This window comes from Austrofundulus limnaeus, unplaced genomic scaffold, assembly GCF_001266775.1.
Source record: "Austrofundulus limnaeus strain Quisiro unplaced genomic scaffold, Austrofundulus_limnaeus-1.0 Scaffold171, whole genome shotgun sequence".
In the NCBI taxonomy this organism is placed as follows: Eukaryota; Metazoa; Chordata; class Actinopteri; order Cyprinodontiformes; family Rivulidae; genus Austrofundulus; species Austrofundulus limnaeus.
In genome coordinates, this window is record NW_013952573.1 from 416404 (window position 1) to 430702 (window position 14299).

The 14299-nt window shown below is 38.5% G+C and overlaps 1 protein-coding gene across 1 annotated transcript in view; it reads left to right on the plus strand.

Moving 5' to 3' along the window:
- Positions 1-14299, plus strand: part of myo16 (myosin XVI) — a gene marked incomplete in the record, with an annotated part of 109202 nt that overhangs the window by 51153 nt on the left and 43750 nt on the right. Inside the window, 9 exon segments of the mRNA XM_014017511.1 lie at positions 2059-2186; positions 4435-4540; positions 5392-5509; positions 6036-6183; positions 7776-7893; positions 11442-11559; positions 12151-12222; positions 13017-13158; positions 13727-13799. Of these exon segments, the coding sequence (XP_013872965.1) occupies positions 2059-2186; positions 4435-4540; positions 5392-5509; positions 6036-6183; positions 7776-7893; positions 11442-11559; positions 12151-12222; positions 13017-13158; positions 13727-13799 (1023 nt within the window).

Here is a 14299-nt window from a genome sequence, read left to right on the forward strand (position 1 = left end):
TACACACTCCTTGCACAGACAAGACAAGAATGTTCCCACTGAGAGCTGCTTATCACACAGCTATGGGGATTGAATGTTTTAACACAAAATTGAAAGACTTTAATTTTAATTCATTTTTGTTGCTAAAATTGCACTCATGTGTTACTTATTATTTTTTTATTATATTTTGAAATAGCAGATTTAGTGCCAGGTAACAATTTGGACCCAAAACTGACCACATGGACAAGGAAAAAAAGGTTATTTTCCTGCCAGGATAAAAACAAAGCCAAGTTCCTGTCTGGTTGTCCCATTCTGGCCTCTGTCTGGATTCACTCCATGCCTCTGCACCTAACTGTGAGGTTGTGAATGAGCGCGTGTAAGAAGGGCATATGTCACAATATGTGTGATCTGCTGGCCATCTGTCAACCTCCCTGGTGTTGTGGTCCACGACCCGGTCCACTGTAGCCACAAAGTCAACATTAGCGCATCTGCTGCACTGGGCATGAATGAATGTTACAATCTGCTCACAGTTTATAAACATAGACAGAGATGAAGAACCTCACCTCTCTAATGAACGCAGCATCACACACTTATAGTGGCTGGTTTTTCAATGCTAAGCGCTGATTAAAAGATACGCAAAGCTGATTTATTAATGGTGTGCAGGGAGGATTGCGACCAACAGATGAGCAAAGTTAGCAGCCGCAATACATTTAGCACGTTTGCCTTCATAAAAATGCAGAATATATAATGATTACAAGAACGTGCAAAATACTGTGGGATGAGGATGTGCAGATATAATCATTTAGCACTCACAGTGRGATTTATCAAACTTTATAAATGGTTGTGCCACAGTTTTAGAGTCAAGGCAGGCAGTTATCCACTCTGCTACCACAGTGTGGCAGTGAATATAAATGTATTAATATATTTAATTTAAATAAAAAGGAATATTACTGAATAAAAATAAATATAAAGTCCATTTCAGCTGTGGTCCTGACTTATTTCTTTACCCTTTTTTCCTGTTCAGGGCTGTTAAATATAACTCACATCTCAGAGCCTGTAGGATGTAAAAAAAAACAAACAATAAATATGATTAAATAACCATCTCCTAACCCACTAGAAATAAGTTTGCCACCTCTTCCTGTCATCTTTTCCCTTCTCCGCTCCACGTTCTTTCTTTTCCCAGGGTAGACAGTCTGATTGCCTTACCTCCAGCCCTGTTGTATCGGTAGGGGTGCAACAATGCATGTACCCGTATCAAACCGTATCAAACTGTGCTTTAGGTTCAATACACATTTGTATCGAACAATATAGATTTTAAAAATTGATTTTATCAACTTGTCTTTTGAAGATGCTCTGTGTTGAAGGATCAGTGAATGTGTGTTCGACTACTCCACCTAGGCTGCATTTTTGAGCGCAGATCCACTGAGAAACTTGCTGTTTCAGCAACATTCAATTTAAAAACTGTACTTTTGAGGTTAAACAAATGTTTATAATTAATTTCAATAAATTACAAGTTAAAAGGGGCATAGAAATATCTCTTTTTTGTATCGAAAAAATATCGACCCGTGAGACTAAAGTATCGAACCAAACCGAATCGTGAATTTTCTGTATCGTTGCACCCCTATGTTATCGGGTGTGAGTATAACAGATTTTTTGTGAAAATGAGAGATATTTAAAGGTCAAGAAGGGGTTGACATGTATGCATGTGGCTCTGGAGTCACAGGTTGYCAACCCCTGTCATATGGAAGAACTCCTAGCACCACTGCATTTTCTTGCGTCTGGTTTGCCTCTAACAGAGACACAATAAATAATTTCAACAGGGCGGTCTGCACCACCGTTGCACCTGTTATCCTTTTCTCAAGCAGTCTTAGTAAATCACTCCCAACATGCCCAATTGTAGCACAACATTTTTTTTTATTTGCACATGTGAATAAATCTAGTCATCTGGGATATTGATAAATTAGCCCCTTATAAAGTGACACTTAAAAGCATTTTGCTGCCTTATGGTCCCTTTAACCCACGTGTTTCTCAGACCAGTAGTGTGTTTTTTATATATAAAGCATCTCTCTGTCTTTTTAGGTGAGTCAGTTGTACCTGAGCTCCACTGGTCGCCTGTGCTCTTCTCTGCCACCTCACATCTTCTCTTCTGCTGAGAGAGCGTACCACATGATGAAGCAGGAGCGACGCCCTCAGTGTTTTATCTTGAGGTACAACTGCCACCCATTTCACCAAAAGTAATAATTTTTAAAAAAGCATACTCCCTCATGCTGACAAAGCTAAATGCCTCAGAATTGTGAGGCCAAAATGGCTCTGACATTCTCATAGCTGAAAAACTGTGGACACGGTCCAAAAGCTGCCCACATCGTTTCTCCAAAGGCCCCCCTTGACCCTACACCTGTTAAACACTTCCAGAAAGATTAATAGACTGAGCAGAGCTGCAGACCTTTACGACGTTCACGCAGAGATGGATGTCTGCTGGGAGTGCTGCAGAGTTGCGCTCTTTTTGTCCTCGACTGGACCGAGGCAGTGCCCTGATTGCAATTAAATCCTGTTCCGGCTCTCCAGTGACATTCCCACTGAGTCGTAACCAGTCTGGCAGAGAGTTAACGCATGCTGGCCACACGCCATCCGTCTCACTTACACAAACACACACACGCAGCAACATTTCACTAAGCATTCACATGCACACACCTTCTCAATTTCTTTCTTACACAAAGTCATTTCTGCTCTGGTTTTGTTTTTGGTTTGGCTTATTTTTATACAGTGTATTCCAATGTGTAACTCCCTGACACACACACACACATTTTTAAACAATCAGCAACCCCTCCTGAGGCAAGTGCTCGAACAAATTGCCCTTGAAATCTAATAAAACACTGCTAAATGAAAAGACAGTGGAAAGACCTTCGGTCTTCACACTCAGCTGGTCTGCTTGTAGGAAATGTAGCAAGACTTGTGCACACAGACAAAACAGCACACCTAAAGCATGCTGCGGCCATTAGTGTAGGCCTYTGACCTTCTGAAGCCATCTGCTTGGTGTTACTATGCATACCTCAACTCTCCACATGTCAGGGAGTGTCGGAGCAGGCACTGTAGAGGATCCTTATGTCGGCCCTAATAGCCGCTCAGCAGAAAATTAAAAAGGTGCGAAAAGTGACGGTCATTAGGTAAAAAGCTGTCAATGTCAGGTGAAAAACTATAAATCATAAATTTAACAGGAAAACATCCCTGAAGAGGGGATGTCAGGTGGGTGGAGACGTTTAACAAAGGTRACACCCTGATCACTAACTGCTCTCACCTGTTCTTCTCAGACACATGCAGAGCCTCAATTTACGGTATGTCCTTTAGGTGTTTATTCACTTCAGTTCTTAAACGGTACATAAGCAAAATCCACTTTTTAAGATGTTAACTGCATTTTGTTTTGTACTTAAACTCTCTATCAGTGCAGAAAAGTTGAATATCGTCTCTCTTGATGTTGCATTTAAATTTTTATATTCTGTTTTATTCTTACCTTTTTTTATCTGTTAAGTTTTTTCTATTTTCTATAATGTTTTCTGATGTATTATGACAGAGTATTTGCAACAGAACTTCTAAATAAGGTATGGATTTACCGCCCTGGAAGCTGGAGGGGTGTGGGGTGTGAAGTGCCTCTTTTGAATGAAGCGACATCATCAAAATGAGTTGATTTAAGACACACTTCTGAAAGAGGGGCTTGTGGAGTTACAGTAAGGAGGAAATCAGACCAAAGTATTGCAGTTCCACTTTAGATGGACCCCGACTGAATGATTTAAATGTGGCAAGGAAGGATTTTAATGCATGATATGTCTCTTTTAAGATCATGAACAGATGGCAAAACTTTCTGCTTAAAAGCAGAATTCATGATTTCATCATTTATGGCAAGTTGTCAAGGTCCTACAATTAAAAGGCATGATATGGCTCCTTTAAAAAGTTAATAAGAAAATAAAACTCACTRACAGAAACTGATCACTCGAACAAAATTTCCAGATTAAGACATAATTTGATGCACAGCAGTGAAGATTATTTAAAAAAATGATTTGGAAGGACCTGGCATGTCTAGAACAGGCACCAGAGAAAGAAGCGGTGGTGTCACAATTACTGCTACGGCGTTTTTAGGGCGTTTATTGTACTGTACAGTCACTATGTGGGAAGTACAAATATTACAGAGTTTTAATGTTGGAGTTAATGGGAAGATGCAAAGGTTTCAAAGACAGATCACACGAAAGAAGGATGGTTGTATTGTGCACCAAACATTACCATAAGTCATCATAGGATTATGATTCAACATTATTGTTCAATACAGTTAAATTTCAGACACATTGAAACATTATGAATTAAAATAGTTATGGTTTAACAGCATCTTAAACATTTATAGCACAACATGAAAGCCATTGATCCATTTTTTTTTTGTTTATTCATTTATATATTTTGTCTCTGTAGTGGTGAGAGTGGTTCTGGGAAAACAGAGGCATGTAAGCATATCGTGAGACACTTGACAGCCCGCTCCAGCTCCAAAGGCTTTGGGCTAGAGCCCCAGATGAAACACGTAAGTCTGCAAGATGTTTGTCAAGTTCTGCCCTTCAAAGACTTGGAAGGAARATAAAACAAGTGCATGTCCTTGGCTTGATTCTTGGATCTTTTGTTGCTCTCAGATATGAAACACATATTTTGCATATTTTTTCTTCTTTTCCTTTTGTCCTCAGTGACAAACTTGTCTCCTGGTGCTCATAGTTTAGAAAGACACTGTGACTATGTGTTTAATTTGCTGATGTGCTAAAGAAGAGAGTAGATGTGTGAATTACCACAGGGTAAAATGTAAATGTTTGTCTTTCTGTTTTTTTTTTTTTTTTGGTCATGATCGCTATTTGTCTATTAAATACGATATTGAAGCATTCTGCCATAATCTATAGATCCGTTGTTGATTTATTGAATTAATTAAAATTGATTTTAAATGTTAAGCTCCTTATTACTTTGTGAAGCTTTTTATAGAATAGACTGAACAGAGAAAAGGCTATATTTATCAACATTTTTTTTTATTAAAAAGCAAAAGGCAGGTAACAAGGTGGTTTGTCATTGCYCTGGTCCTCATTTAGAATATCCACCAAGTTTCATTGTCTATTTTTTATTACTTGGTCTCTGTGAATTGTACAAAAAGCAGCGTGTACTCATCAGAGAGTACTGACTTCTGATGAAGTCATTATTATTCAAGCAATATCTGGGTCAGCTTGTCATTCTGAGACACACAAATCTCACATCCTCACATAGTGATTGTGCACTGACATCTAGTGGTAGAACGACGGATAAACCTTTGTTGTCGTTCATGTTTACAGCTTAATTGTTGCATTCTRATAGACAGTGCAAAGCTCCTATAACATGTCATGTTTATTTTATATGCAGGTAAACTGCATTCTGGAAGCCTTTGGTCATGCAAAAACCCCAAGAAATAGCAATTCAAGCCGCTTTATTAAGCTGTTTACCATCCAGTACTGTGAAAAGAGGAGGACAATACTCAGAGGTAAAATGCAATTCTGCCTTTATTAAACTGGGCTTCAATTAATTCTCAGTAAAGTTTATTGTCATTTTAATTCATCTAAATTTCTAAATGTGAGACATGAGATGTATCAATCAAAACACATTTGGTACTCACAAACATTTGCATCCTGATTTCCATGCATTCATTCCTAATGTTATTTAGCATAAAGATAACATTTGTTGTTTTTTTTAAATAGCATGTTTTCAATATTTTAACAGTTCTACCCACTAATACAGTTTTTATATGCTAATAAATCCCTAAGATGAACAGTTTTTAGAAAATTCCAGTAAGAGGCAGTAAAAGCTCACTAAGTAGTGGCCAAGATATCTGACTCACTCTCTCTCTCGCTCTCTTGTTCTACCTCTCCCTCTCCCTCTCACTCCACATTAATCACTAGTAAGGTCACCAACTGAACACAAGATTAAGTGTTTGCCATCCTAATTATCAGCCTTGTTGAAATGTAGTGTACTGACTATTTAAAACTAACTTTACACGTCTCACATTTAAGCTCGAGTTCACACATACATGCTGGAGAAGTCTCGTCTGGTCCACCGGCCTCCTCAGCAACACAACTTCAGAATCTTCTACCTGATGGCCGAGGGCCTTTCACCCGAAGACAAGAGTGTGCTTTACCTCAACAATGTCCTGGCTCACAGGTGTGTGGCTGTACAAATATACACATACTTTACAAGTTTGTTTAACTAATTTAAAGGGGACATAATATGCAAAATAATTCATTTTAAATAAAATTTGTAAATGAAAAGCCTCTGCATGTATCTCTGCTATCAAGCTAAAATGGACTACTCTGGAAGCTGGAGGGGGCGGGGTGTGAATCGCCTCATTTGCATTTAAAGAGACAGCACCAAAACAAGTTGATTTGAGACACAACTCAGAGGTGTGAAAGTTGGACTTAGCAGTGGTGGGCAGCGCTAATCCAAAAATTAGCTCCGCAATTTCTAAAGCGCTTATGAAAAATATTTAGGTCCATAACTTCAAAATTGCTTATGTCATAGAAAAATTAGTGGAAGCTAATTTTAAAGCACAAGTTCAATTTGTCACTTACTAGCTGACAATTCATGTACAATATGCACAATACTGCCAACTAGTGGTGTATGAACTCTTGTACAGCTTAATCCTACAACCATTGATAGCTTTGGCTCCTGGTGTAAAAAATTAAAAAGTTGTTGAGGATTGCTAGTTCGGTTTGTTGTAGATTTTTTTGTTAAAGAAGCATCAATAAAGTAATTTTAAAACTGTTTATTAGAAAACTGAAGTGATCTACTCTGGGTACATGACGGACTGACAGGAACCGGAAGCACAGGGAACAGGAAACTAGTATCTTCCCTTCAAAATAAGAGCTTGGATTTTAAAGTTTTCCAGTTCACCTGAAACTCATCAGACTGAAGAAGTCTTTGGGAGGAGAGACGAAACGTTTCACTAAAGAAGAACTCATCCAGAAGACCTACTTATTTTTGATTTTTGATTTTTTTCTACCTGGATCAGGATGTTTTCCATGTAGTTGCGCCAGTTGACCACTAGATGTCAGTCTTCACCAGCATAACATCTTTAAATCATTTCTGAGTCTCTAACACCTTTGGCCGATTGCTTTTGAGCTCCAGCATTTAAACTTTTTTTTTTTTTAAAAGGAGCTCCGACTGTAAAGTAAAATAAATCAATACATACAAAATTTTAGTATGGATTACAAACGTTTACTGTTTTTGCTATTGTCTTCCTGCTACGTAAGCAGAYACAAAGCATTGTGGGAAATCAGAACCGTGGCCAAATGCAACAGTCCGCAAGGATGTATACCTTCCCAATAAATGTGTTTATCTGGGAGGGATGCTGTTGGATAGATCATGTGTGTTGTGATTCATTGACAGCCTTGCCTTACGCTGTTCAAGATAATGATGACTGGTAGATAATTAGTTATTAGCGGTACTGCATTTTAATTTTAAAAAGTGTGAATCTGCTTATGAATTATAAAAATTTGTAAGTCCGCTAAAGCGCAAATGAAATATATAGGTCCGCAATTAGTGGATTTGCACTTTAGTGGGCTGGTGCCCACCACTGGGACTTACAATAAGAAAGATTTCAGATTAAAGCATAAATGCCCCAAATGAATGGTTTAAATGTGACAAAGAATTATTTAAAAGTTTTATTTTAAAGCTTCCTTTAAAATAAAACTGATTAAGAACAATACTAATTTTAGGCACTTCAGTTCTCTTGTCTGAAATCTTTTTTATACCAGGTATTTAAGTGAAGGACATCCAGGAGAGAACCCACCAGTAGCCACAGCATCTGCCCAGAGCAGGGAACATCTGGCTGCTGTCACACAAGCTCTGCGAGCCCTGGGATTCAACAAACAGGTGATGATTGGCATATTCTGCCTTTAGCTGAATGTTACTGACACACCTGGAAAATGTTGATGTTACAGACCCTGAATTGCTGAAAATTTTACCAAGCATTATTTCTTGAGCTTAAGAAATTTTGCATGTTGCCAGGTCCAGCAGCCACCAAAGTGTGCCCTTCCAAGAACGCCCACCTGGAAGTTTAACCTTCAACTTGTATCCAATAAGAATTGGGGGGGACTTTGAGGCAATCTGTCAAATCAAACAATACAAGTTTTATCAGCACAATGACACAGCAATGCCTCATAAATGATGGAGATGGGCTGAGACAATTCCCCAAATATTTAAACAAGGACTGCCCCACTTGTCTTTGAATAATTGACCATTGCATGATGAGAAATAGAACACTGAGGGCTGCAGGGGTCCATTGTCAATGTATGCACATGTGCTCAGTCAGGCATGTATGTACGGACCTAAAACATGTGACTAATAGCAGAGGATACCTATACAGAGTGGCTGTTGTGTGCTTTGGTATGGTTTGTCCTGTGCACCACCAGCTGTGTTCCCAGACCATTATCAAGTTTTATTCTTAGATACCCATATAGCGTTTATCAGCAGTGAGTGATCATCACCTCACCTTTCAATCCAGCAGCAGCATAAGGAGGAATACAGCAAAGGATGTTGGTGTTATCATATTGTAAGAAATACGTGTTCAATATCGGCCGAAATCAGATGAAAACACAAGTGTTAAATAAGATGATCTGTGATAGGAAATAAATGTCATACAACCCAGAATTCTGGAGAGATGAGTGAGGTTTATTTGTCACYGGCTGACAAGCCAAACCACACTGAATGAAAAACAGGAAGTTCCCTTTCATATACCGTACACGATTCTTCAATGCCYGAGTTCGCCCCCTGCTGACCTACAGCTGAATCACAGGCATTCAGACAAAGACCTCACACTAATGGTTTTAAAAAACAGTTCTTATGTGCTGTACATGAATTCGRACATGTAGCTRCTCTATTTTAATTAACACATAATAGATCARACATTATACAAGTATTATAAAATAATGAAACCCTATACTCTGGTGTAGTTTTCTAACATCAGTACTAATCTATAAATAACTATAAATTTCTTCAATATGGTATAACAATCTGCTATGAGAAACCAAGGCTCAGAAGGGGGCAGGGTTTGTGGAAGAGATAGACCACCCATGGGTCTCTGTCTAAAGCTCTCATCAGCAGACAACTTTCAGACCCGTTGGTCAGTCATCATTAACACTCCCCATCCTTTCTCTCTCTCCCATGCTTTTTTTCTCCTTTCTAAACATAGAAGAAATGAGGAGGGTGCAGAGGGTGGGGGTCCATCTGTATAGCGTCAGGCAGAGACTAATGCTTGTATTTATCTCCCAGATATCAGCTCCAACATCCTCCTGCCCTGAGAGTGCTCACAAAGATACATATATGCACACACATCCTCAAACTCAGACAACCCCTCCCCCGGTACCCCTTCAAAGATTCAAAGCAATTAAATAATGGGGGCGGGGTTCCATTAGATGTCCTCCACTGAAGGACACAGAGCAAGGGTGTGATAGAAGAGAGGGGTGCGAACAGACTTTCACTTTTTTTGTTCTTTGTTCAACACATTGTAACACTGCAATTGCAGTTGATTGATCTTATTGCAAGAAATTCCACAAAACATTGACCAACACTGTCTTTTTAGTATTCCTTCTATTTTTGTCGTGGTCAGCCCCAAGCTATATTTAAACGATTTTAAATATTCAACAAAATTAGTGTGGTTTTGTGGTAATCAAGCCGCATGACGTCACTTTGTGTGTTTAGACATGCAGTAGCGGTCTTTGGACTAAATTTAATGAAGTTTTGACCATAGAAATTTGTTAGAAATGGTCTATTTAGTTACCAGGATGAATTTGGACTTCTTGATGTCAACAAATTTGTGACTTCCAGACAGATTGTGGCTCTGTGGAGACTGATCTTGCAGATCAGCACCTGCCATGATGAGTCTATGTTTGAAAGGGAGAATGGAAAATACTTGTGAGCTTTTTTGAGATTAAAGACCTTGCATTCCTTTAAGGAAAGCTCATCTCCTACTGTTATTCAGTTCAATTCAATTCAATTCAGTTCAGTTCAATTTAGTTTATTTATATGGCGCCAATTCCCAACATACGTTGTCTCAGGGCACTGTACATGAAAAAATAACAATCTAAAGAAGAAGAAGCCAGCAGATTGTGTTGAATCACTTCATCACAGTCTCCCATCCTGAGCAAACCTGGAGAGGAAAAACTCCCTGCTAATCAGGAAGAAAGCTCCAGCAGAACCAGGCTCAGGACAGGCGGCCATCTGCCTCGACCGGCTGGTTGGGGGACAGGAAAGAGACACAGGTAAACACAGAAGAACTGGTCCAGGTGCACCTTCTTCTGGAAAAGATACAAAAAGAAAAAACATGTTATTGATAGAAATAATTACAATAAACATGTAAAGAAGAGAGACTAAACATGTTTTAAACAACAATCATCGTATCTTGCGAAATGACTGAGTTGTATTTGTTTTGGTCAAAACTGAAAAGAAAAGAAAAAAAATACATTATGCCCAATCTCACGCTTTCAACTAAAACCACATTAAAGTTGAGCCATATCTGTAAAATAAGTTAAACTCTTGTATAGTAAAATTGTAATGTATTGTAAAACATTGTCTCAAAGGTTAAATTAGCAATATGATATGTTTCTCTGTTCAGATGTTCTTATTGCAATAMCACAAAGTCATTGTACATAATACAACATAGCTGAACAAAACAAGTTGGTAATATTCGGAGTAAAACTCATTGTCAAACTCATAAAATAGCTTCTTGTCTCAAATGACTGCATTACAAACCTTGTACGATTTACCAGAAAACCTGTCAAAATATTCATAAATCTTTAATGTACTTCTTTACATTTTGTTCTAGATCTGCTTTTTTAACTTCCCTGTGCTAATTTCAGCTTCTTTTGGCTTTTATTTAGCTGATTTTTGCTGGTTTCTGCTGTTTTAGCTATTATTCTTACCTTTTCTGCTACTCTCATTTCAAATCTTTCTTTTGTTTCTCTCACAATGTTTTTCTTTTGTTCTTTTCACTTTCTTTCTGCCATTTTCAGCTTTTTCTGCCCCTTTCAGCTATATTTCTAATGTTTTTTACTCTTTACTCTAATCAACATGTTGCAGCTGTTCTCTATCCCCATGAAGCTTTCGTGTTCACAATTAAGCAATTTTCAGCAATCATTAAGTGAATTTTATTTTACACCTCAACTGATAAAATTCAGCAAAGTTTAAAGTTTAAAAATATCTGCAGCTTTCAGCTAATTCAGCAATARGCATTCATTTGCCTTTTTGCAGGAAATGCAAATTCTCTAGTTTATATTATTTAACTATGGAAACATTTTGCACTTTGTAAATAAAATTTATATGATTCCTCCAGCTTTCTGTTTAATAACATTTCATCCTGAGTAATTCCAAACTTTCTCTCTCATTTTTATTTATTTTTTCCCCTGTGACTCTCTCTCTGACAGGAGGCCGACTCTGTGTTTACGTTGCTGTCAGCTCTGCTCCACATTGGGGATCTAAGTTTCACTGCGCTGACTGAGGCCAATGCAGCCTTCCCCTCTGACCTGCAGCTCCTGGACAGAGGTCAGAATCACATTCCACCTTTACAGAAATGCTATTACATGTTGCTGTAGCTCCCCAGTTTGRTGTGTGCTTTGTGGCTTCCCAGCAGTTACTAAAGGTCAGTCACTTTTCTGTTTGACCAGCAAACAAAATCACAGTTTAGACTCAGTGTTTTCTTTTTTTTCCTTTATTCTGTCATTACAAGTCCATGTGCTCCTGTGTCCCCCTGACCCCTTGTGAGATGGTAAACAGCGACTTCATCGACTGAGTGGGAAACAGCCACTCGTTGTTAGGGAGATGTGATGTCATGGCTGATGATGTCAGTAAGGGGTCTCTGGGTTGCCGTCACTTGTTTTTACTGCTTGTTTGCTCCRAAGTTTAATGATGACTAATCACTGCCGGCTCTGCCAATCAGTTAAGGAGGACTCGACTGTACCAGGGTTCACTGTGGCCGTGTTGTCAGCATGATGTCATCATCAGATCAGACTGGGCTCTTGGATGTTATTAGCTTTATCTCTCTGATGCTCAGTTCATGATTAATGCTGCTATTTTGATGTTCTTCACCATGTCATGTGCTCAGATATATGTTTTGCCCTATCTTTCTCTCTGTAGTTGCTGGATTGTTGCAGGTGTCCTCAAAYGACCTGAGCATGGCCCTCACCTCAGATGTTCAGTATATTAAAGGTACMAGCTTATTGATCTTTGCTAATGCTTCTTGTACATTTACAGTTTATACATCACAGAGAATGTCTATAGTGAGAACCCGAAGAAGAAAAACACATCTGGGTAGCTGGTTTTAAGATTCCAATTCCTTCACTCGTGATTATATATATATATNCAGATTTGTAAACAAGTTTGTCTTTTCCTTTATCCTGATCTTCTTACCATTAATGTAAACGTCAAAATGGAGCAATATATATATATATATATATATATTATTAAAAGGGTACATATGTAAAATCCACTTTCATAGCTGGTAAATACATTTTATTTTGTACTCCTCTAGGAGTACAGGAAATGTGGATTCAGTCTCTTCTGAGCAGATATTCTGTTTAGGTCTTATTTTTTTTTTAGTCCGTTCAGTTTTCCCTTTTCCGTATTTTGTTTTATGAACTATTATGTCATGTATTTGTTGCGGAACTGCTAAATAAGGTCATACATTTCCAGCTTACCCAATGTGAATCTGTGGTTCTGCTGATTCGTCGTTTTTGTTTTCCTCTGGTTCTGGGTCAAAATCTGGCTCCAACAAATAAGGCTGGATGGAGAAGCTTTCGTTGTTGACGTTTTTAAATTAATTTGTAAATAACAACTTTATTAATTCAACACAGTTGAATAGCCCTGTTTTAAGTTGGCGGACACAATGCTACTTTCATTTGAAGAGGATTGGTCCTCTTTCAGCCGTAAACACAGCGAGGCCGATCTAATCCTGATTTCCAGGAGCCAGAAGATTCATAGCCTTTTTTATTTTTTGATTTCAGGTGACGTGATCACGCGACGTCACACTGTAGAGATGTCAGAGCAGTACAGAGACCAGCTTTCTAAAACTATTTATGGACGCCTCTTCAGCTACCTGGTCAACAGAATTAACGTCTACCTTCAAGGACAAGATGACAGCATTGGGTAAATCTCTCTTTCTCTCTATCTACCTATCTATCCATCCATCCTGAGGAGTGTTTTCACTCTCCACAGTAGAATCAGACGTTCTTTCAGGGCCTGCTAATTATTTGACACTGATAGTGTTACGTTACTTAAAGTCTGTGGAGCAGGTTTTTAATAGTTTGCAAATCGTAACTTGCATATTCAAGAATGTATAATAAAATGTAAAGGCCAAAAGAGAACAATGATGGAGGACACACTCAAGATTGGAAAAAAAAAGCTTGATCCAAGCAGGTGAAGGTCAGGGGATCCTTGGTGTTGTTGATGTTGTGGAGTCTTATCTCACTCTGACAGTTTACCCACAGTAAATCTTCTGGAATGTGTTTGCTCCTCGCCTTGTTTACGCACCGACCACTGAAAATAATAAAAGTGTCAGCCACACGTTTATGGCACACCCGTTTTCAGATGGTATTGCACATACATGCAGACAGGCGTTACGGTGGTTGTCAAGGCAGCGCAAAACACAAACTTCTCGCACCGGTTCTGGGAATTCAAACTGATAAAATAATAAATATGTTTTTGTCTTTTCCAGTGATCCTGCAATGGAAATCGGAATCCTGGACATATTTGGGTTTGAAGAATTTCAAAGGAATGAATATGAGCAGGTGGGATGGTGCTGGAGTTATGTCATTTACAAAAAAAGGCTACTGTCTTAATCTTCCATAGAGTCACTGTGGCTGGAGCTGTAAAAAATATGTGGAATCATAAAGTTAAACAGGTCTTATTCAGAMCGTTAAAATGTTTGGAGTTCTTATCGGTTGCAGCCCTGACATTTTTGTGTGTAATTGTAATGAATGAGCTGAGGTCTGTGGCTGACTGTGGCGTGATGTTTCAGCTGTCCTCAGATGAACTGATGCTTGACACAATAACTGTCTGTGTGTGAGATGAAGCCAGCCTCACATGAGTCTGTGCGTGTGTGTGCGTTGGGGTGGGAMGTCCGGTTTTAGGAAAAAAAAATATTTTGTCTTAGGTGCAGCACAAGACACAGCAGAAAACTACAACGTTTTAAGAAAGAAAAAAACCTAAAATTCTGGCAAAAATGAAACAGCTAAAACATTAATATTATAAATGCACGTTGATGCAAATCACGTTTTCTTTATATTTC